This window comes from Tympanuchus pallidicinctus, unplaced genomic scaffold (genome assembly GCF_026119805.1).
Source record: "Tympanuchus pallidicinctus isolate F22 unplaced genomic scaffold, pur_lepc_1.0 scaffold43, whole genome shotgun sequence".
NCBI classification, from domain to species: Eukaryota; Metazoa; Chordata; class Aves; order Galliformes; family Phasianidae; genus Tympanuchus; species Tympanuchus pallidicinctus.
In genome coordinates, this window is record NW_026294762.1 from 772656 (window position 1) to 798942 (window position 26287).

Consider the following 26287-nt stretch of genomic DNA (forward strand, 5'->3'; position numbering starts at 1 on the left):
TGGGTTTAATCACATCTCCATAGGGTTTGCTTTTCCTGAATTGCGAGCAGAGCTCGGTGTGAGGTCACCGCCACCTCCCTCACTCCATTTTCCCTTAAATCACACATGCATATCCTCAGTCTTCTCATCACAACCCTATTTTGTCTAGGAATATTCACAGAATCATAGAATCACACAACAGTTGGGTTGGAAGAGACCCCAAAGTCCCCCCATGCCTCCAGCTCAGGCTGCCCAGTGGCCTGGTCCCTCCATGCCCATCCATGGCCTGGTGCATCTCCAAGAATGCGGTACCCACAGCTCTGGGCTGTGCGAAGGCCTCACCGCCTCTACATAAAGCATTTCCTCCTCACATCTGACCCCAGTTTAACATTCAGTCCCAGTAGAGGTGCAGCCACCTTTGAACACAATGCTGTGGCATTAGCAGACCAGCAGGACAGATGCAGCTTCTCCTGGTCAAGAAGATTTTGCTGGCACAAAACCAGGGCTGTACTTTTCCCCTGAAAGTAATGCCTCCTATTTATTTCCATGGAAACTGCAACAGAGCACAAGAGCGCCTTTTGACAGAGCAAATTCTCAGCTACAAAATGCTATTTGTCAGCATAGCCAGCACCACTAGCTGTGCTCTGTCACCACTGTTATTGTGGTTTTCAGATCTTTTGTGATTTCCTTCGAAATAAATAGGAGGCATTGGTTTGGATTGGCCTGCATTATTTACCTGCTGTTATCAGGCAGTACCTTTCCCTTGCTGTTTATTTCCATGCTAACATGAGTCCTTGCACATTGGAGTTGTGCAAGACACAGGTAACCTCTGCTTAACCCCAGTTTGCAGTTATACTGGGATGATTTTTGCTGCCTAAGCCCTTCCTTTTGCCCTTTCCTTCTTTCATTCCCAAATTACAGACTCCAGAAGCATCTCAGCTCCTTCTCATCAAAGCCAGAATCTGAATCAATAATGTGCCAAGAAAATAAAGATTGTTCAACAGACTTTAAATCAAGGAGAACAGCATGTTAAAGAGTTTGGACAAATCATATTACTTTGCGTGCGGTTTTTGGACTGGCAGAAATAAATCTCTCATCAATTTATTGATGGTGACAAATTCTTTCCGAAGGAGCCTGCTCAGGGAGTGTTTCTCTTTATCACTAAACTCTGTGAGAATTATCTAGAACCTACTTAATGTGTTCCAATGAAAGCATCAACACTTTGTATTCCTGAGTCTCAGTGTCACCTGGGTTAGCACATTATATGAATATATGTGCTGAAAACCATGCTGGTTTTGGGATGCTTCTCCCTTTGCAGCTGTCTGGGTCTGAGTTTGACAGAATCACTTCCAGAGTCAGGTAGGTCCCCACACAGAGAGTATCGTCAAGTACACAACCTGTCTTAGAGTAGATGTAAAATTATCTGTGTAAAATTATTTGTGCGAGCTGGTGTAGGGAACCTGCTTTGGCAGGGGGTTGGACTCGATGATCTCTGCAGGTCCCTTCCAACACCTACTATTCTGTGATTCTGTATAGATCCATGGAATTGTAGAATGGCCTGGGTTGAAAAGGACCACAATGATCATTGAGTTCCAACCCCCTGCTGTTGTGCAAGTATCAGCAACCAGCAGACCAGGCTGCCCAGGGCCACATCCAGCCACATCCAGCTTGGCCTTGAATGCCTCCAGGATGGAGCATCCACAATCCACAGCCTCCTTGGGCAACCTGTTCTTGTGTGTCACCACCCTCTGCGTGAATTGTCCATGACAAGAAGAAAGCACAAAGAAAGCTGCATGGTCAGTATTGCTGATGGCTCAGGTGCTGCCAACAAGTGCTTGAGAGAGGCAGTCACCAAGGTTGTGCTCATGTTGCTGGTGGGACCGAGCACCTGGACCCTTCTTGATATTGTGCCTGTGTCCTCTTCCCGAGTTTGCACTGCCAAAGCTCGAGGAAGGACAGAGGACAAGGCTAGTGCAGGACACACCATGTAACACTCCAGTATGCCATTCAACATGAGCCTCCCAGATTCTCTTACTTGGTTTATGCCTGCACCCACTGCTTGCCCCCAGCCCAGGCAGAGATACTTGTTCATCACATGAAGCCATCCCTGCACCTCTGGGATGAGTGCTTGGAGCTAGGGGGAAATGTGAGGCAGCTCTGTCTGCTGCTAACCTGGTTTGACCTGGTGGAAAGTAAGTGGAAATAGGGAGGTCAGGGCCATCTGCAGGAATCAGGCTACAAGGCATGATGCCTTTTACAGCTTGAAAATTCAAGGACGTGCTGGAGAGCATGATTCCATCCCAGGCAGTGACAGTAAGGGAAAGGGAGTCTCTTGTGCTTTGTCAAACAGCACTTAGGTTTCTGCAGACCTACAGTGTGAGACTCGGCTGGGCAGCACACTGAGACCTTCAGGGAGCAGAATTCAGCCATCAGCTGGCTCAGAGCCTGGCCATGGGGGTCACAAGCTGGGCAAACTGTGCCCAGATACTGCTGTTTACTCAGCATCTACACTACAGCTTAACAAGGAGAAAAGAAGTTAGTTTATTACTGCAAATGACTCTGAAGTAATTAATTGATGTTGTCAAAGGCAAGGGATAATTCCATGGCTGTATAATCCCAGAAGAAAGACACTTCTTGTCCCCTGACAAGGCAGCTTTGATACAGCTATTTCAGTAACATGTGCTGCAGTCAGGAAGGGGACGTCTTATTTAATGATTCATTCTAATTAGGGTGAAGCAGGCATGTTCCCTCTCTGCCCCACAGCACAGTGGCAGTCAGGTCTTTCTTGTCAGCATCATCTCCTTGGGCTTGCAAGCAGAATTGGTGCTGGGAGAAGTTTTGTTGGAGTACTTAAAAACAGGAGTATTTTCTACTAAATGTCAGAGCTCTGCAGCCCTGATTTAGTGGTTGGGCCAAGCCCTACACGTTCCTATCACTGCCTGGCTGTTTGTCTTGTGGAACTGCCTCTGCTGGCCACAAGCAGCTCCTGGCACCATAGTTCTGGCGGACATCAGATCCCGAGGGCCTTTTGGCAGTGCCCACAATAAAGAACTTTCTCTTTTGTACCTGCTGCTGTCACAACTTGTACATAAGAGAGGCAGTTTACATGGTTGCTTCTTGCTGCAGGTAGATAGAAACAAGGCCACACCATCCCCAGTAGCTCTGTCACAACGAGCTGTCTCAGTTTCTCCTGCCACCAAGGGATTTGTGCAGCACTGCACAGCCTGAAGGCAGCTGGATGCACACTGCACAGAACTGAGACTTTTCAAGTTAACAGTCATGCGTATCGCTGACTTCTCACAGTACCACGATCTCTGTGTCAAAATCACTGCAGTGTGTCTCGTCCCCTGTATGAAAGACTCCACATGCACACACGTGCTCACCAGCATCTTAGTTAAATTGCTGGCTGCTAAATCTGGGCTGCATGTCGGTGTCTTTGGCTGTCTCACCACAAACCATCATTTCGTCCTTTGTAGTGCTTTTGTCTTGTCCAGTGAAAGCAGACAGGGAATGCATAGGGAGTAGGGCAGCAGATCTTGTTGCCTCTGCTTTGCACCATGCCTGCCTTTCACCTCCCAGGAGCAGTATCTCTGTGTGCCTTCCTTGGTGTGCGTTGGCTCTCCCTGGGCTGGCTGTGACCACTGCTGTCTCTGGCCTGCTGAGGACTGTCATGAGCTGTGGGTGCAGCTGTGCCTGGAGGACTGCGCTGTTACTGGAAATCATAACCAAGAACATTCTCCAAACCAAATGATAGTTTAGAAAGCCAAATCTGGTTTACCGCAGCACTAGGTGCACGGGGATCTCTCCACAAAACATGCACACCCCAGAGCTTCATCACCCTTGTTATATACATTTAATATAGGAATCTTCATTGCAATTTCTGCAAAGTTCCCACCTGTTCCCAGAATTGTCACCAATAGAAGCATAGAATCATAGAATCATCAAGGTTGGAAAAGACCATCAAGATTATCCAGCCCAGTTATCCACCTCTCACCAATATTTCCCCACTAAACGGTGTCTCTCAGTACCACATCTAAACATTTCCTGAATACTTCCAGGGATGGTGACTCCACCACTCCTGGGCAGCCCATTCCAGTGCCTGACCACTCCCTTGGAGAAGAATTTCCTAATGTCCAATCTGAATCTCCCCTGACACAATGCTGAGTTACATGGCAGAAGAGGCTGACCCCCACCTCGCCGCAGGATCCTTTCAGGATATTGTAGAGAGCAATAATGTCTCCCCTGGGCCTCTTCCTCTCCAGGTTAAACAATCGCAGTTCCCTTATCCACTCCTCATAAGCCTTGTGCTCCAGACCCCTCACAGCTCTGTTGCCCTTCTCTGAGCACACTCCTAGGCATCAATTTCTTTCTTGTAGTGAAGGGACCAAAACTGAAAATGGTTCTCAAGATGCAGCCTCACCAGAGCTGAGTACAAAGTGATGATCACCTCCCTGCTCCTGCTGGCAATGCTATTTCTGACAGAAACCAGGATGCCATTGTCCTTCGTGGCCACCTGGGCCACTGCTGGCTCATGTTTAGCTGAGTGCTGACCAACACGCCCAAGTCTGTTTCCTCAACACAGTCTTCCAGCCACTCTGCTTCAAGCCTGCATCATTGCCTAGAGTTGTGTGGCCGAAGTGCAGGACCCAGCGTTTGGTCTTGTTGGGCTTCATCCCATTGGCCTCAGCCTTGCTATCCAGCCTGTCCTGATTGTTCTGTAGAGCCTTCTTATCCCCAGGCAGATCAACACTTTCTGCCAGCTGGGTGTCATCTGCAAACTGGCTGAGGGTGCACTCTATGCCCTTGTCTAGGTCATCAATAAAGATACTGAACAGGATGGACCCCATTGTCAACCCCTGGGGAACATGACTTGTGGCCGGTCACCAGCTGGGTGTAACTCCATTCACCACTACTCTCTGGGCCTGGCCATCCATCCAGTTCTTCACCCAGCAAAGAGTGTACCTGCCCAAGCCATGGGCTGACAACGTCTCCCGGAGAATATTGTGGGAGACAGTGTCAAAGGCTTTGCTGAAGCCTAGTTAGACCATATCATATTAAATCTATCATTGCACCTGCACCGTTCAATCAAGAGGGTCTTGCCAGGGCTCTCTCTTGGTCTCTCAGTTGGCCCATAGATGGTCCTGATGCTGAGGTACACAGACTGCTCTTTGGCACCTCCTTGTCTCGTACATCACCCCTCAGTGCCTCCTTACAATGTCTACCCACTCCCATCCATCTGGAGTTTAGAGGGATCTGTTCCCTGAACGTCAACCAGACTCTTTAAGTCTTCGGTATCAATGCTTCCTCTCCCTCTTTCTGTAATGTTTAAAGGAGTTCTTGGCAGCCTCTGGGGCCAGAAGGCTTTGAGGAGAGAATTCTCAACGTGCAGATAAGGAAGAATAGGTCAACTATAAAACATCCTTCACATTATCCACAATAGTTTTGCAAAGCTGAAGTTGGCTCTGAGGAAAGAGTGATGAGGTGCAATTCTCTGCTTGATTAGCTGCCATTACAGAGGATTCAGCTGCTCCCAAGTACTCTGGATTAGCAGTGGAAAGGACACACTCTTCCCTCACTGTCACCCAGGCATATTGAGAAATATTCCCTCATCAGGAAGGTTCAGGTCAGCGCTGAGTACTTTCCAGGAAAGAGGATGATAGTGTGCCATGAGCCTGCTAGTATCAGGGCATCAAGAAAGGGGAGCTGGTGTGTTTGAACTGGCTCAGTCCTTCCTCAGTCTGCTCAGCTCAGCGCGCTGTCATCTGGCAGCTGAGAGGTGACAAACTCTCCTGAGTTGTCTTGCCTCTCTGAAGCAGCGCTGTGTTTGTTGCAATCCAATCTCACAGTAAGTCAGAAGTTAATGTTCATTAAGCCCTTCGCCATTGGCAGTTAAATTAAAATCTTCAGTTGGTGAAAACTGCATGAATAAATAATTATTTTCACTGAGCCATGGGCAACTATTTTTGCTTTGAACTGAAGCCTCCAGTTGTACATTTCCACTCACTGTCCTCAAAGACAAAAACGTTCATTCTATGCCACAGGGTTTTACCCATCGCTACCGCTGCAGTATTTTACAATATCACTTTGTCAGCACTAAAAAAAAAAAAAAAAAAAGTACAGAGGTCCCATTTATTGCATTTCATAGGTGAATAGATTTTTGATTAGAGAAACACTCAGCTTTTTTTTCTTTCAAAAGTGCTTGGCTGAGTGGTGAGATAATGCAAAGGCTGAACCTCAGTTAATTGTCCAGCCCTTCAAGTCCTGGCAGAATGAGCTCCCTTACTGTCTGCACAGTGCAGGTAGGTGAGTCCCAACCACCACTCCTGGTTCTTTGCAAATGTGTTGGGCTGGTTGGAATTAGGCTTCCACACAGACATGATTCTTCTCAGGGACAAAGGAATAGAATACAGTGCTGGAAGAGAATATTGTATATGATCTTATGTCACTCCATACACAGTGAATCCCATGTTGTGCAGCTCTGGATGGAATTTGAACCAGGGCATGACATGGTGCATCCTCATCCCATCTTCCCATGGCAAGCCTGAGCCATTCTATGATTCTGTGACGTTTGTTCTTCAGAGTTCTTGCAGCATTTTCTTACAAGAGAGCAATTCATAGTTTCTGTCATTAAGCAAAATAATGTTTGCAGGAGCACATGCTGCTTTGCCTTAATCTAAAGGCAAGGACATCCATGGGGTGTAATTGATATGCCAAGTAGGAGCTGTCTCCAGACTCCTCCATTACCTTTAGCCAGCTAAGTTGATCCTGCAGTCAAGGAATATGTGCAGCACTGTTCAGGTTTACTGTTGCTTTTATCTCTGTCATTTAAATGCTCAGTTGGTGGGGAGCCCTTGGAACAAGTCACCTTGCAGCTGTAATTCATCTACATACCTGCAGATGTGTGAGCCATAGACCACATACAGCCATATCAGCAGTCAAGTCTAATGTTGAATTCCCTGCCTAGTGAGGTATTTCTTCTGGCCATCGTCTGTTTTTACTCTGAAGGGGTGCATGGGTGACTTGTGCAGATTGTTGGTACTGGGGAAACTGCATATGTAGCCACTAAAACCATTCTTTGCCTACTCTGCCCGAAGGAGAGGTCTCCCTCACTGAACCCAGAGTTTGGATGTGCAACCACAGCATGGGGTCTGCTGCTCTGGTCAGGGAGCCTTACAGATCTGCCTGGTCTCTGCTGGTAACATTTGCTGCTCCTGTTGCAGTAAGGGATGACTTCCATGGCTGGCGTGGTTTTATGCTGCCCTGGGAACACTCCAAAGTTATCCAGTGAGGGTCTTTATTGCTGCTGCTCACACATGCTCTACCTTTGTGCTTTTGGGAAGCTGTAAGCACAGTTGCTGTAAATTGCTGCTCCTCTTTGGCTCTTGCTCAGTGCAAAAAGACCACAAGATGTCCCAGAAGCAACTTGCTGTGCTGGAGACAGTCCCAGACAGGGAAGTCCTGGGTGGTCCATAACACCAGAGAGAGCATTCAACTAATGTAATTGTGTTTGCAGAAGCAATGCTTACAAATTTAAAGAAGATAAGATCAGCAGGAGCTCACTGACATGCTGTGGTTTAACCCACAGCAGCTGAGCACCACACAGCCATTTGCTTACTCCACCCTCCCTGCAGGATAAGGCTGAGAGTCAGGAAAAAAAGTAGAACTCATAGGTTGAGATAAAGGCTATTTATTAAAAGGAAAAGAGAAATAATAATAATATTTCTAAAGCAAATGATTGCTCAACATCTGCCCCCCAGTGCCCAGCCAGTTCCCGTACAGCAGCTCCCCCCTGGCCAACTTTTCACTGTTATACAGGTTTTTTTCCATGCTCTCATATGGTATGGAACATCCCTTTGGACACTGTAGCTCAGCTGTGCTGGTTCTGTCCCCTCCCAGCTCCTCGTGTCCCCCCAGCTCCCTAGCTGATTGTACAAGGAGCTGGAAAGCTGAAAGATCCCTGTCTCTGTGCAGCACTGCTCAGCAGCAATGGGAAATTCAGTATGTTACCAGCATTGCTTTCTTCCTTAAGTCAAATCAGAGTTGTACCAGATGCTATGAAGGAAAAGAATGCTGAAATAGAGACAGTATCCACTCCTTGTTCTGTATCATTTATGTCACATTCAGGTCCCACACTTTCCCATGTCTCCTATTTATTTCCATGGTATTACAACAGACCCAAATAACACAATAACACCGTTTGATAGAACAAATTCTCAGCTACAAAACTCTGTTTTTCAACAGAGTCACCACCATTAGCTGTGCATTTTCACTTGTGATCAACAAGAGCTGCAAGCTGCTCTTGTACAAATCTGTACCAGCAGAGGTGAACCGCCGTTGCTGTCACCACTACTGAGAGGCACCTCCCATCCCTCACGTTCACTGTTGGGTCTCCATAAATGTTCTGTGAGTGCTTATGAATGTCAGTGGGCATCATTTGCTCCACAAGGAGGGATTCAGTTCCACACTGTTGCTCCATCCACACATTCGTGTCAGATGCCGTTTTGTCAGACCCTCTGCTGTCATCTGTCTCATGACAACAAAATGTAATGGGGTACTGGCAGGAAGGTTCAGCTTCTGCTGTCATCCCACCAAATTCACCTCTAACATTCCCTGTCATTATTATAAAACAGGAGGTGTTACTTTTGGAGCAGCCTTTGTACACACAGATACCATTCTCATAATCTAAGGCCATGTCTCTAAGTTGCCAAGGAGTTCATTTAGGGAAAGACTTTGGGTCCATCTGTCATAACATTCCTTCACGGCAGGAGGGGTGCTGCGCACTCTTATACTGCTGCATGCTGAAGCCAGTTCTGATTCCATCATAATACATTCATCTTTAATCTGGGTAATACCCACTGTGGTACCACTGATACGGCGTATAGCAACACCAGTAGTGGAGACATGCATTATTATGTAGGAACTAACATCACACAATTCAAATTATTGGCTGTCCTCACCCAACACCAAATCATACTGAGGTACACAAACCGACTTCCCCACCCTTCTGCATTCCCCACCACGTGCACTCTGGTCCTTGAGCAAAAGCAATCTCATGGATAATCTTGCCTTTGCCAGATGCAGGAATAGCCCTGTCTGTCCTAACCTGTATATTTTTTGCATGTGCACTACAGGGGCATCATCTCCTGCAGTACATAAAGGTTTGTGACTGATGGCAGATCCCCATGTGTCAACTAACAGGTGGCTTTTGCTAAAAGTTGAATGTCCCAGCACCTGTTGCCCATCTATATGTTGCATTTCTTCCCCGATGCCCTGAGGAGTCATGGGCATAATTCACCCTTAAGTTCATCCAAATTCCCCTGAGCCACTTCAGTCCTAGCAACCTGATCCACCTGCTGGTTGTTCTGATGCTGTACAATGGCCCAACTCTTGGATACGGGGGCAATACATAAGTACTGGTACAAACAGCTTCTCTACCTTGGGCACAGTATCTTTCCACCAGGCAGTGACCCAGATAGTTTTGTTTCAGTTGTTCTCCTTCCATCGCTGTAATTGTGTTAGAAGTGCAAAAAACTTTAGCAGAAAATAAATGCCCTTGCATCCCAGCTTATCCTCAGATATCAGAGGGGTTGTGGGCAGCTGGGCTTAGATTTTGAGAGATGTTGAATTCAGAACTACAAGCCTGGTCGGGTCCAATACACGACGTGTCATGATTGTGGATTCACAAATAATGCTCTCCAGTTGTCCAGTCACACCTGAATGTACTCTCATGATTGCTCTTAAGGAATTTGGCTGCTCCCAGTGAGAACTCACACAGCCAGGTAAATTAATAGCGCAGTTTATTAAAGCAGCAGCAATACAAGTTCTTTTGTCTGCAAAGTATGTGAAGTTAACCAAGAACACACATAGTACAGATGACTACAACCATGTTAAATGGTTGGAACAAGTCTATAGAGAATTCTAGGTTTCCCAGGGAAGAACTTAGCACAACCTCACGTGTGAATCTTACCCAGCAGGCATCCCTATGGGGGAGGAGTGGGGCTCAGCCTGTCATCTGATCCCAGAAGCCAGTGTTGTGCTGTTGACCAATCTGTGATGGTATCTTTCCTCCCCTTCCTCCTCTTAAGCCATTTTTAACTGTTTATTTTCTTTCTTTCAGGTGGAGCTTTAGTGATTCTAATCAAACACACCTGCACTTTGTAAAGTTTATTCAGAGAATGCATTTTTGACAGAAAGGTGGAATGCTGCTGGCTCAGTGTACCAAGAAGGATGTTTATCTGTTCTGTAGCACTATCAAATTCCTGCCTGCAATGTTATCACTGAACTTGGCTATGTGTGTGTTTGCACTCCCCCCTCAGTGTTGTATCACTTAGAGTCAGCGTATCAAGCTCCCCTGGCACTGCTAGCAACCTTAGGTTTGCTGGTCTTGTGTTGCTTAGAGAACTAACACGGAACAGATTATCCACTTCATTCCACCCTGGAATTCTGCCTTCTCTCAAGGAGTGGACATTTCAATAGATCATCTCCAGGAGATATTCCATGTAATCTACCCCAAGGCTGTAGTCACTCAAAATTCACAGTATTTAGAAGGAACTGGGGAGGTCACATGCAGTTTTGTTATGAGGGTTAGAGCTCCCAGGCTGCTCTATATTTAAAGAATAAGATGATTGACTCATAGTCATAGCATTTATAGAATCATAGAATTGTTAAGGTTGGAGAAGACCTCTAAGATCACCCATGTCCAACCATCAACCCATCTCCAACATATCCACTAAACCGTGTCCCAAAGTGCCCCACATGCAGGAGCCCCTCCAAGTAAAAGCAAACTGAGGCCTGCACTCAGCTACCAGAGGGATTGGGAAGATCACATTAGTGATGTCAGTTGTGGCATGCCACTTGCCTGCCTTTGACTCCAGTTCGTTTTGGCTAGTATGACGGGCAGCAGTGCTTAACGGAGGTGTGACTTCATTTGGGCCATGATAGCCCACTGTCAGCCTCCGATCTCTGCTGAAATTTTGCACTGGTCATATGGGACCACTGAAAGGTGAGTGAGTCTTGCTGATTACTCCTTGGTTCTCCAGCTGGTGAATCAGCTGATGGATGGAATCAGGGAGTCCTGGTTGGTGTGATATTGACACCAGAGCATTGCTGTGGTAGTGATTGGCACCTGCTGTTCTTCCACCCTTAGCAACCCCACAACTATGGGGTCCTTTGAGAGACCAGGCAAAGCAAATATCTTCTTAATGTCCTCCATCTTCAGTGCAACATTGCCAGAATCAGGACATATCTTTTAAAAAAATTCTGTCTGCTTTTTAGGATTCCACACTTGTTCAGAGGTGAATTACAGACCCACTGGAGGTGATAACAGTGACAGTACCTGCCCATCTCCTCCCACACACCCTGCCGTCCACAGCTTCAGGGGAGAGCTTTGGGTGGTATTTTTTAATTGCTTCTTAACCAAAAGTGGAAATACATGCAGAAGACATAGCAATAGGATCGTGCTAGCTTGAGCATCCCAGCTATGCAAGAAAACTTCAGAAACTATTTTAATTTGCCTGTAGTAAAGAGTGTTCTTTTTAAGAGTTTCCATGATAAGGTTCCTGAAATGCAAAAGTTATGTCTGTGCTGAGTGCAGATGTCAAATTAAATCCAGTATAACATGAGCGTCTGCTATATATAAGCTGGCAAAACTGCAGATAAGCTTAGGCCAGCCCCCTGAGATGGTAAACCTGGAAGGAGTTAAGAAAAACAACCAGGAAAGCAAATAAAACCACACTGTGAAGAACAAGATCAGCATTGTGCCAGCAGCTGTTGACCTACTGTAACACAACAATTTTGTTTTAACGCGTTCTGGTCAGATATGCCTTTATCTCAACCCACTGAGCCCCACACTGGGCACCAAATGGACTGTTGTGATTTAACCCAGCAGCAGCTCAGCTGCACACTCCAGGACCAGCTGCTGCTGTGAATTTGGACGCTGCTGGCGCACGACCAGCTCTGGCCAGAGGTCGTGGTGTTCAGCCCTTAGGCAAAGATGTGGCAAAGCTCCTTGGCTAATCGCAGCGCATGAGGCACATGAAAGCCATGGCTGTGGGGCCAATGGGGATGTTGAGAAGGGTTGGACTGAGTTGGCCTATGCTGGGCTGGAATGAGGCATAATGGGAGTTGGGCAGGGATGGATTGCACAGTGCAGAGCCCCTCAACTCTGCCAGTGGCCGCACATCAGCAAGGGGGTCCTGAGGCACCCCTGTGCAAGCAGCTCCTCTGGCTTACGGGTCACACAGTTCCACAGCCAGGGACACCACAGGTCATAAGGGGCTCCTATGACACTTCCATGAGTGCCTATGAGGAAGAATTTTAGCTATGATTCGTTCACATACTCCCAGTTCTGGCCAAAAGACTGATGACTAGCAAAGCAATATTAATATTGCAGGGAGGCCATTCATGGCCCTTTGCTCCTGGCAATGTGATGATTTAAGTGTTAGAATGTTTTCTGTAAGCATCTCTGAAAAACAAGCAAGCAAACACAACCACAAAATTGCATTCAATTAGCAGCTGTAGTGGATTGGACAGGAAATACTGTGGTTATTTCTAGGTATTTACAATGAATTACTTTATTGAAGGAAGGGAATATGCTGCACTGTGCTGAAGGGGAACCATGGAGGATTTTGCTTTTATGATTTGGTGATTAATTTTTATAGAATGGATTTTTGCACTGGGGAAATTGTGAAATCATAACAAGGAAGCAGTGTGGAGAAGGACTGCAACACCTCCCAGCAGCTACATGCAACCTGGGCTTCTAATCCATACCTACGGGTGCCACTAACAGCCAGTAGAAGTACAGCAGCTTTTTATGTCCCTTTCTGAGCACATAAATGAGGAGGGATGAGTCACTTTTCACAAGAGCACATAGCAGTGGATGTCACCCCTGGTTTCCCTTCCATTAAGTCTCCTGCTTGAACATCTGCCTTTGTTCCCTTGGAATCCCTGTAGGTCAGAGTTCTCTTCTTTCTTTCTTTTTTTCATGAAGATTTTCATTCAAGAGGATCTACATGTGCAAGGCCCTGCTGTTAGCAGATGACAGGAGCCACATGTGGACATAGCAGTGACAAATTACAGGAGAATCTGCGTTCAGAGGGATATCCTGCTTCCAGAACTTGACTGCCATTCTCACTCATGGTGCCTGGGAATGGCCAAATCTTGCTTTCTGGGCTTGCTCAGACAGCTAAATTCTGCCAAAAACTCAGGGATGCTGTTGGTCAGGCTACGTATATTTGTTTACCAGGCACTCTTCACTTGTTGAGCTCCTGCCAACCCTGTCCCCATATCTTTTAGCTCAGGACTCAGAACAAGGAGACACAGCCTTTGTCTGTGGATGATCATCAAAACTGGATGTGGATCATCTCCTCCCCATGATCACTGCTGCAGTGGATCTGCCAGTTATACTGACCCCTCCTGTCCCTGACACTCTCCTTTTGCATCTAGTGTTAGTTCTTCCTCCAAATCATATTGCCCAGGCTTCGACGCTCCTGTCACCTTTCTCCAGAAGAGAAAAGATTGCCATCATTTGCTTGTACAGATCTGACACAGAGAGGTGGGGAGGGCGTGCAGGTGGGAAGCAGCAGCAGGCAGAGCTGGTGGCACACACTCAGCCACGAGCTTGTGCAGGAGTGTTAGGCAGCGTGGCAGAGTGTGGCTTCTGGTTGAGGTCCAAGCATGTATTCACACTCCTGGACCTCTCCCGAACCTCGGCTTGTTTCCCTGTGAGCTGGGTGTGACACTGCCAGCCTGACAGCACTTTGCATCCCAAAGCTGCCAGGCTTGGCACTGAACCTGGATCACTCCTTGAGCCTGGAGTGAGAAGGTGCATACAGGGTTGTAGTGATATTTTGCAGTCGCAGATCCTTCACTCCTTAAACATCTTCATGGCCAGCTGTGCACCCAGCATCTCATACTTAAACTGCATCTTGGAGGTGCAGTTCCATGTGCTGGGTGCTGCATGAAGTCAGGCTTGGATTCAATGCTGGCATAGTAGGGATGTGCCTGCCCAGCAGGAAGGCTGTGCTTGCTCCTGTGTATCTCAGCCTGCTGAGAGCAAAGCTGTGGCTCTGGGACAGACACAGCTGGAGCAACTTTTGCAAGGGAGTTGAACAAAAGGAGGGTTGCATGTGAAAGGAAGGGCTGTCTGTTCTGCTGTACAAAAACTTTCCATGCTGGGATCTGCTCCTTCCATGGGGACATGGTAAGGGTGGGAGTGCAAAGGCCTGTACTAGACAGATTTGTAGCTGGATAATTCGGATTGCTCCCAGTGCCTTCCCTTCCTTTTGGGAAATGTGGGTGAGACATGTAGGTGTCTGGCAGACCCCTGTACGTACTGCACTGGGAGAGCATGGAGCACCCAGGGGGACACTGGGATTCAGGAGCTGGATCCCAGGGATGGCCAGGCCCAGCCCACAGTCCCCAGCCCATTTCCTCTTACAGCATCGCTTTCCCAGGCAGGCAGCTCACAAAACTTCTCCCAGCTCCAATAGCTGTGCTCCACCTTTTATTATAATTGATTCTGCATCGCCATAGGAACCTGCTCCAGTGTGAGTGAAGAGCAGTTGCCTTCCCTGTGCGCTCTCCAGGAGAGAGGCATCTGCTCTTTCCCTTGAGATGGCAAGTGCTAGAGCTGGGAATCGCTGTGGCTGAATGGCTGGGCCCCCCGACCATGCAATCCAGGTATTGTCCATGCCCCAACCCCTCGCAAGTGTTCATGCCATGGGGAGGACAGAGGATTTGCAGAGCCAGGAAGTGCAAAGGGGAGGGGGAAGTTGTCTCTATGCTTAGTTGTCAAGGACCTTTCACTGGGATGGGTTCGGGATGTGGGGTAGCTCTGCTCATCTGGTGTTGGGACCAGTATGTCTTCTGGTGGAAACTGTTGAGTCTAGATGGAGAGAGCAGGATGTTGGGCTTTTCTGTTGTTATGGGTAACAGACAGATTTATTGTTGGGTTATCTTCCTACCGGGTGGCTTGGTTTGGTGGTGGTGGGATTTCTGTGTGCTGGGATGACGGAAGGCACATGAAGGGAGTTCTGCAGAGCACTGTGCTGGGCTGAGCTTCCCATGCTCTGCTCCCAGGGAGACCAGGGACTGCAGTATCTGGGAAGAATCATCTCTCCTTAGCTGAGGCTCTTGCCTGGAGGTTGCCTTCTGCTTGTCTGTCCTGAATGTGATTAGAGCAGGCCATCTCTGTGGTGAAAACTGGATAGAGAGAAGGCAGAGTTGGGTGAGGGGCACCGTGCCTAGCAGTGTGCCAGGGAGGCTGACTCTTGGTATGGTTCAGTCTATCAGGGTACGTGATGCTGTGGACCTCAGAGCCCCAGAACTGCCCCTGCACCCTCTAGGGGCAAGAGTGCCTCACCCTCAGTGTTTCGTGCTGCTGCCCTGGCCTGATTAGCTCCATCCTGTGCTCCATGCCCTGTCTTCCTCTACTGTGGGGCTCAGCAGCAATCCTGAAGTAGAGCTGCCTTGCCAGCAAGTCCCCTCCACAGTGGCTGCATGGGACCAGAAAAACAGCAGAGTCCTGGCCTTCCTGTTAGCCGTGGGCTAACGTGTCAGAAGACTTGCCAGCCTTTTACAAGGGGGCTTGGGTTACAGACGTGCAGGGCTGCAGGGCTGGGATGGAACCAAGGGGCAGTGGGCAGAAAGAGCCTGGGGTCCTCCTGCAGCCCAGGCAAAGGGCTGTGGGTACATCCCCTCAGCCCGGTTCTTCATGTCATGGGCAGATGGGCATTCCTCAGCCCCTGCCCTGGTGCGTCCCTGCACAGCGCATGGGGCAGAGGAGAGTCACAGAGCATCCCTCCCAGGGTCTCGACCTTGTGTAGTCCATGACAGTCCTGCAGGACAGAAGTGTCATTCCTTCTGGAAGGTGCTCAAAAGCAAACGTTAAACAATCTTTAGAGCATGAGGGGACATCTGGACCCATTGGTGCAGTTAAGGGATCCTGCTGACACTTGGGGTCTTCCTTGGACCTTCATGGGAGCTGGGAGCTGAGCCAAGTGATGGAGAGGTGCTGGCAGGGCTGGTGGTGGAGGCCCTCCTGAAGGAAAACTAACTGCTGCCACTCATCCCTGCAGACTGCTTGTAAGGGACCCACAGCCCATTCCAGGGCACTGCTTTGGAGCAGAAGCCTGTAATGCATGTATCCATGCCATGATCTGTAGCCCTGTGGGACGGATTCCACAGACAATCGGGTGCTTGTTCCTGGAAACAGAGCCTACAAATTCTCTCTTCCTGAGGGGCATAACTAGGCTGGAACAGGAGGAGATCCTGTGGGAGACGGTTTCCTCCAGAGGAAAGGTGAGCACTGCAGAATGGCAGGTGAATGCAATCGTTTGGGAAGGAGTGAAGAGGGGATGCAGCTCCTCTTATTCCCTCCTTAGAGGGATCTCCAGCTGCCCCTGGCTGTAGCAGCAGCTCTGTTGATCCTGGCAGCCGTGCAGTAACCCAGTGGCATGTGTTCATTTGTTAGTGTGGGGAATCAGCAGCAACATTGACTGAAAAAGGCAATGCAAGCCCTGCCAAGAATTCTGCTGTGCAGCGAGATCCCTATGGCAGTGCCAGAGGTGTGCCCAGCCCGGCTCTGAAGGAGAAGGGCCTGTGGGCCAGGAAGCACGGCTGTGGAGCAGCGGAGGGAGAGACAAAGTCCTTCAGTGCCGCAAGTAAAGCCTTTCCGTCTCTCTCTGGAGCTGGTAGGCCTGCAGACCTCTTGCTTAAGCACTTTGCCTGCAGCCCTCACAAGGGTGCTTGCTTCCCTGTCTCCCTGGCAATCGCGTTTGCTCTCCGGTTGCAACAGGAGGTTGTGTGCCATGCACGGCAGTGGGATGAATATTAACAACAGGGATCATGTTGAGCTGGGTCCTGTGAGACCCCTGGCTCCTGCAGAGCAGCTGAGTACTCCCAGCTCTGAGCAGAGCGTGTATGTGGCATTGCTCCCCTGTCCTGCTCATTTTGCACACCAATTCCTCCTTGAACCCTGGGTATTTGGGATATTCCTCCAGCTTGCCTCACGTAGGTTTGTATGGAGAGCAACAGTGGATCTGTGCTTTGAAAAGCAGGGTTGCTTTAGCAGCATCCTAATGAATTTGATGCCGTTCCTTGCGTGCAGACATTTTGTTTGCTCTCTTCATGTGGAGTTGAGCATTTTAGCCCCCTCAGAACTCTCCTCCATCAAAACTAGTTCTGCTTTCTCTGCTTAAGATATTACACACATTTATTGATGTTATATAATTGTACATGTCTTCTTTTGTTGTGAGACGGGACTAAGAAAGTTGCGTTTATTTAAAAGCGTGCAAATGAAGTCCCTCCCTGGCTGTTGGACTGCATCCATGACACAGTGCAATTAAACCCCGCTTCACTCATAATAGTGCTCATCTTCCAGTTCCATTCTTGGAATAGGTCAGCACTTCGGGTACAGTTCTGCTTCATTGTGTCAATCATGTGGGTCTTTTTTCAATTTCTGCCACTAAAATGCATCCTTTGCAGGGCTGGGTGTTTCTTGATATCAACTACAGTGTTGAAAAGCTGTCTTCATCTCCCAGCACTGTAAGACAAGCGTTGTTAGTGCCTTGGTGAGCTGCCTCAGGCCCTGGCTCCACAGCTGGGTTCCCTTCCCACTGATTCCTTTTGTGCTTTCCCATACAGCAGCTAGCTCTCGCTCTTGTCTTTTGGTCAAAAACCTGCAAGGACTGGGAGGGTGGAATAAGCTGATGCTAGTGGATCTGTCTGAGGGCAGTGCAGGCAGCAGGCTGAGTCATGCCATGGCTCCATCCCTCCACGGTCCCATCCCTCTGCCACTGCTACTCATGGGATCAGCCTCCATTTGGAGGTGTCACCAGTGGGAAGGGTGAGCCCTCCACACCAGATGGCATCCTGCATTGTAAGCACTGTTCTGTGCCTCTTTTTGAGGTTAATATTTCATTAGATATTTGTCATTTGCCAAATTAACATTTAATTTGTGTTTTGTACTCGTAAAAATATCCCCACAGTGTTGCTAAATAGTTGACAGTCCTCTTCCTTTGTGAGTTCTCTCCCTGTTTAGTCACTTCCTTGCTCATGCATTCTTTTTAGTTACTAAGGGAACATGAATCTTAATAAAACTCAATCACATATTCCTTAAATAACAGCTGCCTTCACTTAACTACCTTACCAGCATTTTCTTGGGAAATTAAGGTCTGATTCTTCACATGGTAATAAAATAGCAACACATCCTGAATGCGAGAGAAATACTTTAATACAGGGTTACGATTTGGCAGAAAAACTTGTATTTTCCTCCACATATGCATGTTTCTCCCTGCATTTTTGATATCAGTTACAAGTCAGTTGGGCACCTCCAGACACATGATTTGTGCTTGCGTTGATTATATTGCAGCAGGACCTGTTCTCAGCATCGCTGGTACCAAGGATTACAAATTGGAATTCTCCTAACCCAGATGTATCCATGGGAAGCATGAATCTCCACTGAAGTCTCTGGTGGAGGGCTGCAGCTGGTGGAAGTCACTCGGCCAGCAGTGGCTTCTTGGCAGCCACAAAGCAGGGATGCTCTGCCATGTTAATGCAAGACATGGCGTTAGGGCTCTTGGTGCAGGGTTGGACTCTGAGATGCTGTCTTTGTGCAATCACAATGACCAGATCACAGAAGGCCCCAGTTATCCCAGCACCAAGCTGGAATAGTTAGCACATGGGAAGAGCTCTCTCTGCAGAGATTATTGCTATTTTCAGCCCCACAGCCTCATGCAGTGGAAGAATAATTGGCAGAGGGAGAGAAGGAGCCTGTGATAAGGAGCCTGGTTGCTTTTGTTTATTTGATCTCTGAGCTATTTTCACCAAAGTCTGAATTCTGACAGCTGTGGCCAAAAATTTCTGTGCATATCCAGAAAGTCACTGTGCTATGTGTGGAAGTTATAGGATGACGTTACTGAATGTCTCCTGTGGAACAGCAGCTGGTTCCCACCTACACATTTTAGCTTTGCTCTCTGTTCAGCTCTATGAAATCGAATTACAAAAAGGTCCATGAACATCTCTAGGCCCTGACACCCTAGCTTGGGATTTTCAGAAACTGTTGGAAGGTCACTTACTATTACAGAGTCACAGACTTGAAAGGGTTGAAAAGGACCTCTAGAAATGGAGTCCAGTCCCCCTGCTGAAGCAGGTTTCCTTCCATAGGTCACACATGTTGGTGTTCAGATGGGTCTCGAATGTCTCCATAGGAGGAGACTCCACCACCTCTCTTGGGCAGCCCGCTCCTGTGCTCTGTCACTCTGACAATAAAGAAGTTCTTCCTTGTGTTATTGTGGAGCTTCCCGTGTTCCAGATTCTTCCTGTTGCCCATTGTTCTATTGCTGTTTGCCATCAAAAGGAGTCCGCCTCCATCGACTTGACTCACACACTTCAGGTATTTATAAACAGTGATGAGATCCCCCTCAGCTTTCTCTTCTCCAGGCTGAACAGTCCCACGGCTCTCAGCCTTTCCTCATGCAGAAGATGCTCCAGGCTCTGAATCATCTCTGCTGCCCCTCTGATTGGGTCACGTGGAACCATCATCTGCTCCTGTGCTCACTCTGTGTCTGACCACCATCTTTCCATGGGAACAACATCAGACCAGTCTGAAGAGCTTCCAGGCTCTTCAGAAGTCAGCTCACTTTGAGGCCCTGGGGATGCTTTATTCCCAACTCTGTCCTCATCTTCATGGTTCACATCCACCTCTGGACTACTGACCACTCCTTGCAGAGTGTGAGGAGCCAGGTTCTACAAGGCACTGTGCTCTGAGGCTGGCCATTCTCTGCTGACTGCGAAATGTGCTTCCTGCTCAGCTGGAAAACTCCTCAGCTCAGTTCGTTCACCCCATTCTTCTCCCCTCCTGATGCAGTACTCTTGCCATGGGAATCCACAGCACGAGCAAGGGAGAGTCAGAGGCTTGCCAGTGTAGGCCTGAGGGAGCCTAACTGACTGCATGGGCGGCTGCTACCAGGGAAGGCAGGAACTGCCATAGAAATCTAATATTTGCAATTTGTACTCATTAAAGATCAGATGATACATTTGTCAAAATCCCTGACAGAGAAGGTACGAGAAGTGCTCCTCTCTGCCCATGGCACTGCTTGGCTGAACAGTCCTGGTCTTCCTCCATAGACCTGCCAGCAGATGGTTGGGTCCTGAGCCAGCACGATTTAGAATCATAGAATCATAGAATCATAGAATCACCAAGGTTGGAAAAGACCTAAAAGATCATCCAGTCCAACCGTTCACCTATTCCCAATAGCTCCCACTAAACCATGTCCCTCAATACAACATCCAGTCTTTCCTTGAACACCCCCAGGGTCGGTGACTCCCCCACCTCCCTGAGCAGTCCGTTCCAGTGCCTGACCACCCTTTCCGAAAAGTAATACTTCCTCATGTCCAGCCTGAATCTCCCCTGCCGTAGCTTGAAGCCATTCCCCCTGGTCCCATCACTGATGACACGAGAGAAGAGGCCGACCCCCAGCTCACTGCAACCTCCCTTCAGGAAGTTATAGAGAGCAATGAGGTCTCCCCTGAGCCTCCTCTTCTCCAGGCTGAACATTCCCAGCTCCTTCAGCCTCTCCTCATCAGCCCTGTGTTCCAGACCCCTCACCAGCTTTGTTGCCCTCCTTTGAACACGTTCCAGGGCCTCAATATCTTTCTTGCAGTGAGGGGCCCAAAACTGGACACAGTACTCGAGGTGCGGCCTCACCAGTGCTGAATACAGGGGAATACAGGGGAATACATTTCCCAAGATCAGGGTATATATCTGTGTTTTTGTGAGAGCACTATGGACCAGAACCTGCCAGGGCCACGCGTGCCTTCGCCCAATCAGTCATTCCTGTGATGGAGACCTGTCATTGGAGATAATGACCCACGTGCTGTCCTTGAGAGGTAGCTCATGAGAGCTGGTGCCTTCCTGAAGCACTAAAAGGTTGTATCTGGCAGTCCCACAGGCTCCACACTGCTTGAGCTGGGCTTCCAGCATGGTTGAGAATATATGGGAGGTGGGTGTAAACCTCAGCATGATGAGCACTTCACAATCCAAGAGACTTCTGATTGCAGTCATCCTGGAGGTGACAAACATCCTGTCACTGGGACACTGGATATAAGTAGTTTCCCTTTGGAGATGTGCAGTGGGTATTTCCCTGCAATAATGTAGCTGACAAATGAGGGTAAAGATACTACTCACCCTCCAAGGACATAAGAAGCCTTGACATGTAATTGGGAAGCTGGTGTCAGTGGAAGTGTTGAGAAAGCTATTTTGGAGTGGTTGGTATTTGGGGTTTAGACATACCTTGGCCAAGTATCGGCATAGATGCCAGCTCAGGGCTCATCATCCCTATAGAGAGGTGTGTTTCGGTGGTGCTTTGTGCCAGTGGGAGAACTGGGCTGTGCTGCACACTGCTGTAGAGATGCCTATCAAGAGAACATTCTATGTCTGGCCTAGACACAAAAGATATTCTGGGAAGGGAGAGTACCAAATAAATGGGGTGAAAAGGGACCAGAGAGCAGTTGTGATCAGCTCTGTTCAGGTCTGTGCCCACACCCATTCAGCCTCTTCGCTATCAAATCTTGCTTTTGCCTGTTTAGGCTTCTCAAGCAAGGACAGAGGGAAGGGGATTTGTCTATTAAGTGCCTCCCACCCCCTGATCACAAACTGTGCTGGACTGAAAAGTGCAGCATGTGAGGATCAGCCAATCTCCAACAAGTGGCAGATCACTTCTGCTGCGGGAAGTTGTGACAGATATCAGAGCTTCCTTCTGCACACATCACCATTTCCATTCACAGTGTACTCAGAAACAGGAATAGTTTACCTCTATACAGATCACATGGCACTGGGTCACTGTCTTGCAACTGAATCCTGGGACTCAGGAAGGTGGACAGAGAGCACACCCCTCTTTCTCACCTTGCTGCTGCCGTTGCCCTTTATTTTTCTGTTTTTGTGATATGAAATTATTTTTAAAGCCTGCAAGCACTGTTCCTTGCGGTGTCCCAGGAGGTGCAGATAAAGGAAAGAGAGCAGGTGTTCAGCATGAGTCAGAGCCATGTCAAACATTCTGTGGTCCATAGCTGGCTGCCTTTTCCTACCGATAGTTGCTCCCGGTATTGCTGCCTGGAGGGCAGGGGCATGCTTGGCTGGGTGTCTCCTAGTGGGACCTTTTGCTGCAGTCTCCACAACACTAAGAGCACTCAGGCTCCAGGATGGAGCAAGGGGACTTTGGTAAAGATGTTGTCCTACCCAGGAGAGCCCTGGTCTAAGAGACACTGAGAACTCACAGCATTTGCTAAATCAGGAATGTCTTTGTTGCTTTGTTATGACAGCTAAATGACTGCTATTCTTTTAACTTCTGTCAATTTGTCTTTCTGCTTTTCATCCCTAGCCCAAGAAAGCTGGATCCTGGAGATCTTTGCTCAGTGATGTGGCTGTTGGGAGGCAGTCTTCTGCTTCTCCTGCAACAGCAATGCTAGTGCACCCACACAGCTGGAGTGAGGTAGGTGCTCTCCTTCTCCTCCAGGACTCAGCCCCTTCTAGGCCTGGTCCAAAACTGAAGTCAGTCATTAATTCAAGGGACACACAGCAGCTGAAAACATCACCCTTGGTGAGAATGGGCAAACTGAGCTTGTGCCCATCTTGGGAAATTGTCAAGGCCAGACAGGTAAAGCCCTGAGAAACCTGCTCAGATTCACAGCTAAGGTCCTCAGTCTCATTTTCCTGTGATTCAGGGCAAGTAGTCCCAAGTGCAGCACTGTACTTGGCAGGCAGCTAGCCTCTCCAGAGGGACTCGGGATTTACGTAGAGGCAAGCTCAGGACTAGCAGACTAAGTTGCCACCCACCCCGTTCCTTTGTGTCCCTGCTGAGTGGCATCACTGTGGCAGTGCTTCCTGAGCTTGCCAGAAAACCATGGACCCACTTGTGAACCTGTGTCTTTGAGGTGGTAAGGGAGATTTCCTTTTGAAACATCCTCACTTTCTACAAAGCACCTCCTCCCTACATTTACTCCTCCTTCCTGTTGTCTTTCTCACTTCTTCAGCTGCCAAAAGTAAAAACAATAACCCCTCTGATTCTTAAATTACTTGAAGCAAAAATGACTCCTGGTGAATGCTGATAGTTTAGAAGTTGAATTTAAAACAATAATAATTAAGAAAAGTTTCAAGCTGAGAGTATTACTTTTCAATTAACAAATACTCTTCCCATGTTTCCTGCCTGAAAATACGTACTAAATTCAGCCTCTGGCCATAAATATCACTGTCCCCAGGCTTTTCTCTCAGATAACTGACTGCTTGTCTGGCTGTGTCAGCAAGCTCATAACTGCAATTCTGGCAACAGAGACTCTTCCCTGCCCTCTCCCGTCTCTAATTATTTAGCAGCTAAGGTGCTCTTTAGCTGAAGCCCGCGGCCAATTCCTCCTCTCTCTCCGTCTTGCTTTTCCCTCCAGGAGCTCTCGGTCTGCACAGGAGTGAATCCTGAGCTCCTTGGCTCAGCTTAGCAGTGCTGGTGGCTATGGAGTGAGTGGTACAGGTGGTGTTCCAGGTGCACAGCAGGAGGCTGGAGCTGGCTGCCCAAGCCCCGATGCTCCCTGTCCTCGTGCTCTTTGCAGCTCGTGTGCCTCACCTCTGCCATGAATGATGCATCGACGATGGATTATGAACTGCTGTCCCCGTCCTTGGTTGAGCACCCGGCCAGCACTGCGGGCATGGATGCCGAGCAGAAAACCGTCTTTGCCTTTGTCATCTTCCTCCTCGTCTTCTTGGTGATGCTGATGGTGCGCTGCTTTCGCATCCTGCTGGACCCCTACAGCCGCATGCCTGCCTCCTCCTGGACTGACCACAAGGAGGGGTTGGAGAGGGGCCAGTTTGACTACGCCTTGGTGTAGAGGGCAGGGATGGGGCGAGCCTGGGTGCTCCGAGTGCCTCCCACCCCAGCTGGCCCCGGCCCCGGCCCCCCCTTCCTCTGTGGTGTTGCCCCGGGCCAGCAGGGATGCCGTGGGCAGGGAGGCGAGGTCGGGCTCTTGTCTGGGGTGGGTTTTCTAGGGGTTTCTCTCTTTTCTAAGCACTTTTCAGTTCTCTTTGCAGCCTGCAGCACTCTCGGCAAGACGCATCGGAGGGGTGACGTGACTCCCCACGGGTCTCGCTGCCCACCTTGCCTGGGGCAGTGCTGCGTGCCGCAGAGAGGGGCAGGAGGCAGCGGGGCAGGGCATGGCAGGACCTGCCCTCGGCCACGGCCCCCACGGCTCCTGGTCTGGGCAGCCCTGCCCTGCACCAGGCCGGGTGTTGGACCCCCACCTCCTCCTGCCTTCCGCGTCACCTCTGTCTGTGTCCTCTGGAGAGTGCTGACCGTGGCCCAGTGTGTGTGTGTGTGTGTTTCCCTGTAGCTGAGCTTTGTCTGTGAGGGGGTTTATAGGCACCTGACCCGAATGTTGGCTTTGTTCCTCTCTGTGTGGCAGCCTCAAAGTGCCCCCCACAAGTAAGGGGGAGATGGAAACCCCACGTGCAATGCCCTTCTGCCCTCCAGCCCTGCAGCCCACTCTGTGCTTTACACCATCATGACCGCTCCCTGCCAAACTGGTGGAAATGGTCTGAGCAAGGTGCAGTCATGCAGCCACTTGCAAACCTGCCTGGGAGCCCTGCGGGGAGCCCTGCAGGGACCTAAAATCCCCACGCAGCCCTTGGGAGGTGGCTCTCATCCAGCCCAGGCCTGGCAGTACCCAGCAGTGCCTCGCTCTGCACATTGCTGCTCCAGCAGGACCTGGGCAGCCTGGGCGTGCTCCTGCATCTGCCTAGCAGAAGGGCTGTGTAAGTGAGGGGAGCTATGGCTGTCCTCATAGTGGGGGAACCCGACTGTGGGAACCGTGCCTCTTAAGCAGGGGTGCTGCAGCTGGCCGCAGGGCTAGCTAGCAAAAGCTGTGGTGGGGTATGGCTGTGGGCTGGCAAGTCGTGTGCTATGGGATCTGAACCCGTGGGAGAGAACTTCCTCCTGCTCCACGGAAATAAAGCTGCACTGTGCTAACCCCACACAGCTTTTCCTCTGCTCTGTGATGCGTCCCATCGGGCACTGGGGTGTGTGGGTGCATGTCAGTCATTGCTGGGAGTCATATGAGCACTGGCACAGGGGAAGGTGCAAGGGCTGACTGCTGGGTGATGCAAAAAAACAAAGGCCCAAGGGCTGCTTAGGGCACTACATAACACCCTGCTCTGGTAGGAAAGTCTTTCAGAGTCTTCTCTCTTGGAGGTGGCCAGACAGATGTATTAGGAGTATGGGATCATATAGACAGCAAAGAAACGGGACACTGGTACCCAGCTCCTGTAAGCCTGCTTCTGCACCTTCCTTGACACCACTGGATGCATGGCCAAGAACCTACATCACAGAATGTACTGCAACAAGCATTCACTGCACGGTCCAGACAGTCCCTATGTTGTGTGACCTCTGCTCAGCACAATCACTGTTCAGCAAAACTGCCACAAAGAACCTGTGGGTTGATTTAAAAACTATTTACTAAGACAGAAAAGGAAAATGGAAACAAGAATAAGATAATAACTATATATATATATGTTCACAATGCAATCACTTGCTGCTTACCAACTGATGCCCAGCACCCCCCCAAGCAGCAGTTGCCCCCTGGCCATTTCCCCACAGCTTTGTGCCCTTCTGGATGAAGTCACTTGGGATGGATTCTCCCTATGTCCTGGTTCTGCTGTGCCCCCTGAGCAGCTCCCAGCAGGACTGAGATCTGCATGCAGGCACCAGCCCATCCCCATGTCCATATGCACCCAATGGCTGCATACTGGGCCACCAGTTCTGCCTGGGCTGGTGGGATGCATGGAACAGAGCAAGGGACATACATGGAGGATGGGGAAGTGGCACATGGTGGCCATGGGGGCAATGAGCCTTGCAGCATAGTGTGATCCCCCAGGACACCCCTAGCCCTGCAGGGCAGCAATGCTGAGGGGATCCAGGCTGTACATGGAGGTGGCTGAGCTGCCTATGCAGGTTGGGTGGCTGTGATGTGAAGACTTGAAGTGACTGTTGGTGCAGGTTTGAGAAAATGGACAAAAACTCTGGTGAGTGTCCATCACATTGTAGAAGCACTGCACTCTGTCCTGGAAAGAGTGAAGGATGGAGAACATCATGAGTGGGGCCATGGTCACCAACTGCTTCTGGAAGCGTCACCATGTTGTTGTTTAACTAATATGCACTGCTCTCTGCCTTAATTTGATAATTACCATGGATGTTAGATTTTGGAATATGGGGGAACACTAAGCTCATCTTCCATACTCACAAGATATATACGCATTTGATGTGACTGATAA

At 49.1% G+C, this 26287-nt stretch overlaps 1 protein-coding gene across 7 annotated transcripts in view; it reads left to right on the plus strand.

The window, feature by feature from the left end:
• Positions 1-24991, plus strand: part of CTXN1 (cortexin 1) — a 48253-nt gene extending 23262 nt beyond the window's left edge. For 3 of the 7 annotated variants that reach the window (XM_052702265.1, XM_052702264.1, XM_052702266.1), the window contains 2 exons: positions 22359-22469; positions 23416-24991. In XM_052702265.1, the coding sequence (XP_052558225.1) occupies positions 23599-23853 (255 nt within the window). In that variant the 5' untranslated portion in view covers positions 22359-22469; positions 23416-23598 and the 3' untranslated portion in view covers positions 23854-24991. Of the gene's footprint in view, positions 1-14363; positions 14659-14685; positions 16671-22358; positions 22470-22491; positions 22915-23415 lie in introns of those variants that run through there. The other 4 variants (XR_008210817.1, XR_008210816.1, XR_008210818.1 and 1 more) reach the window with 4 other exon arrangements.
• The last annotated feature ends 1296 nt before the right edge of the window (positions 24992-26287 follow it).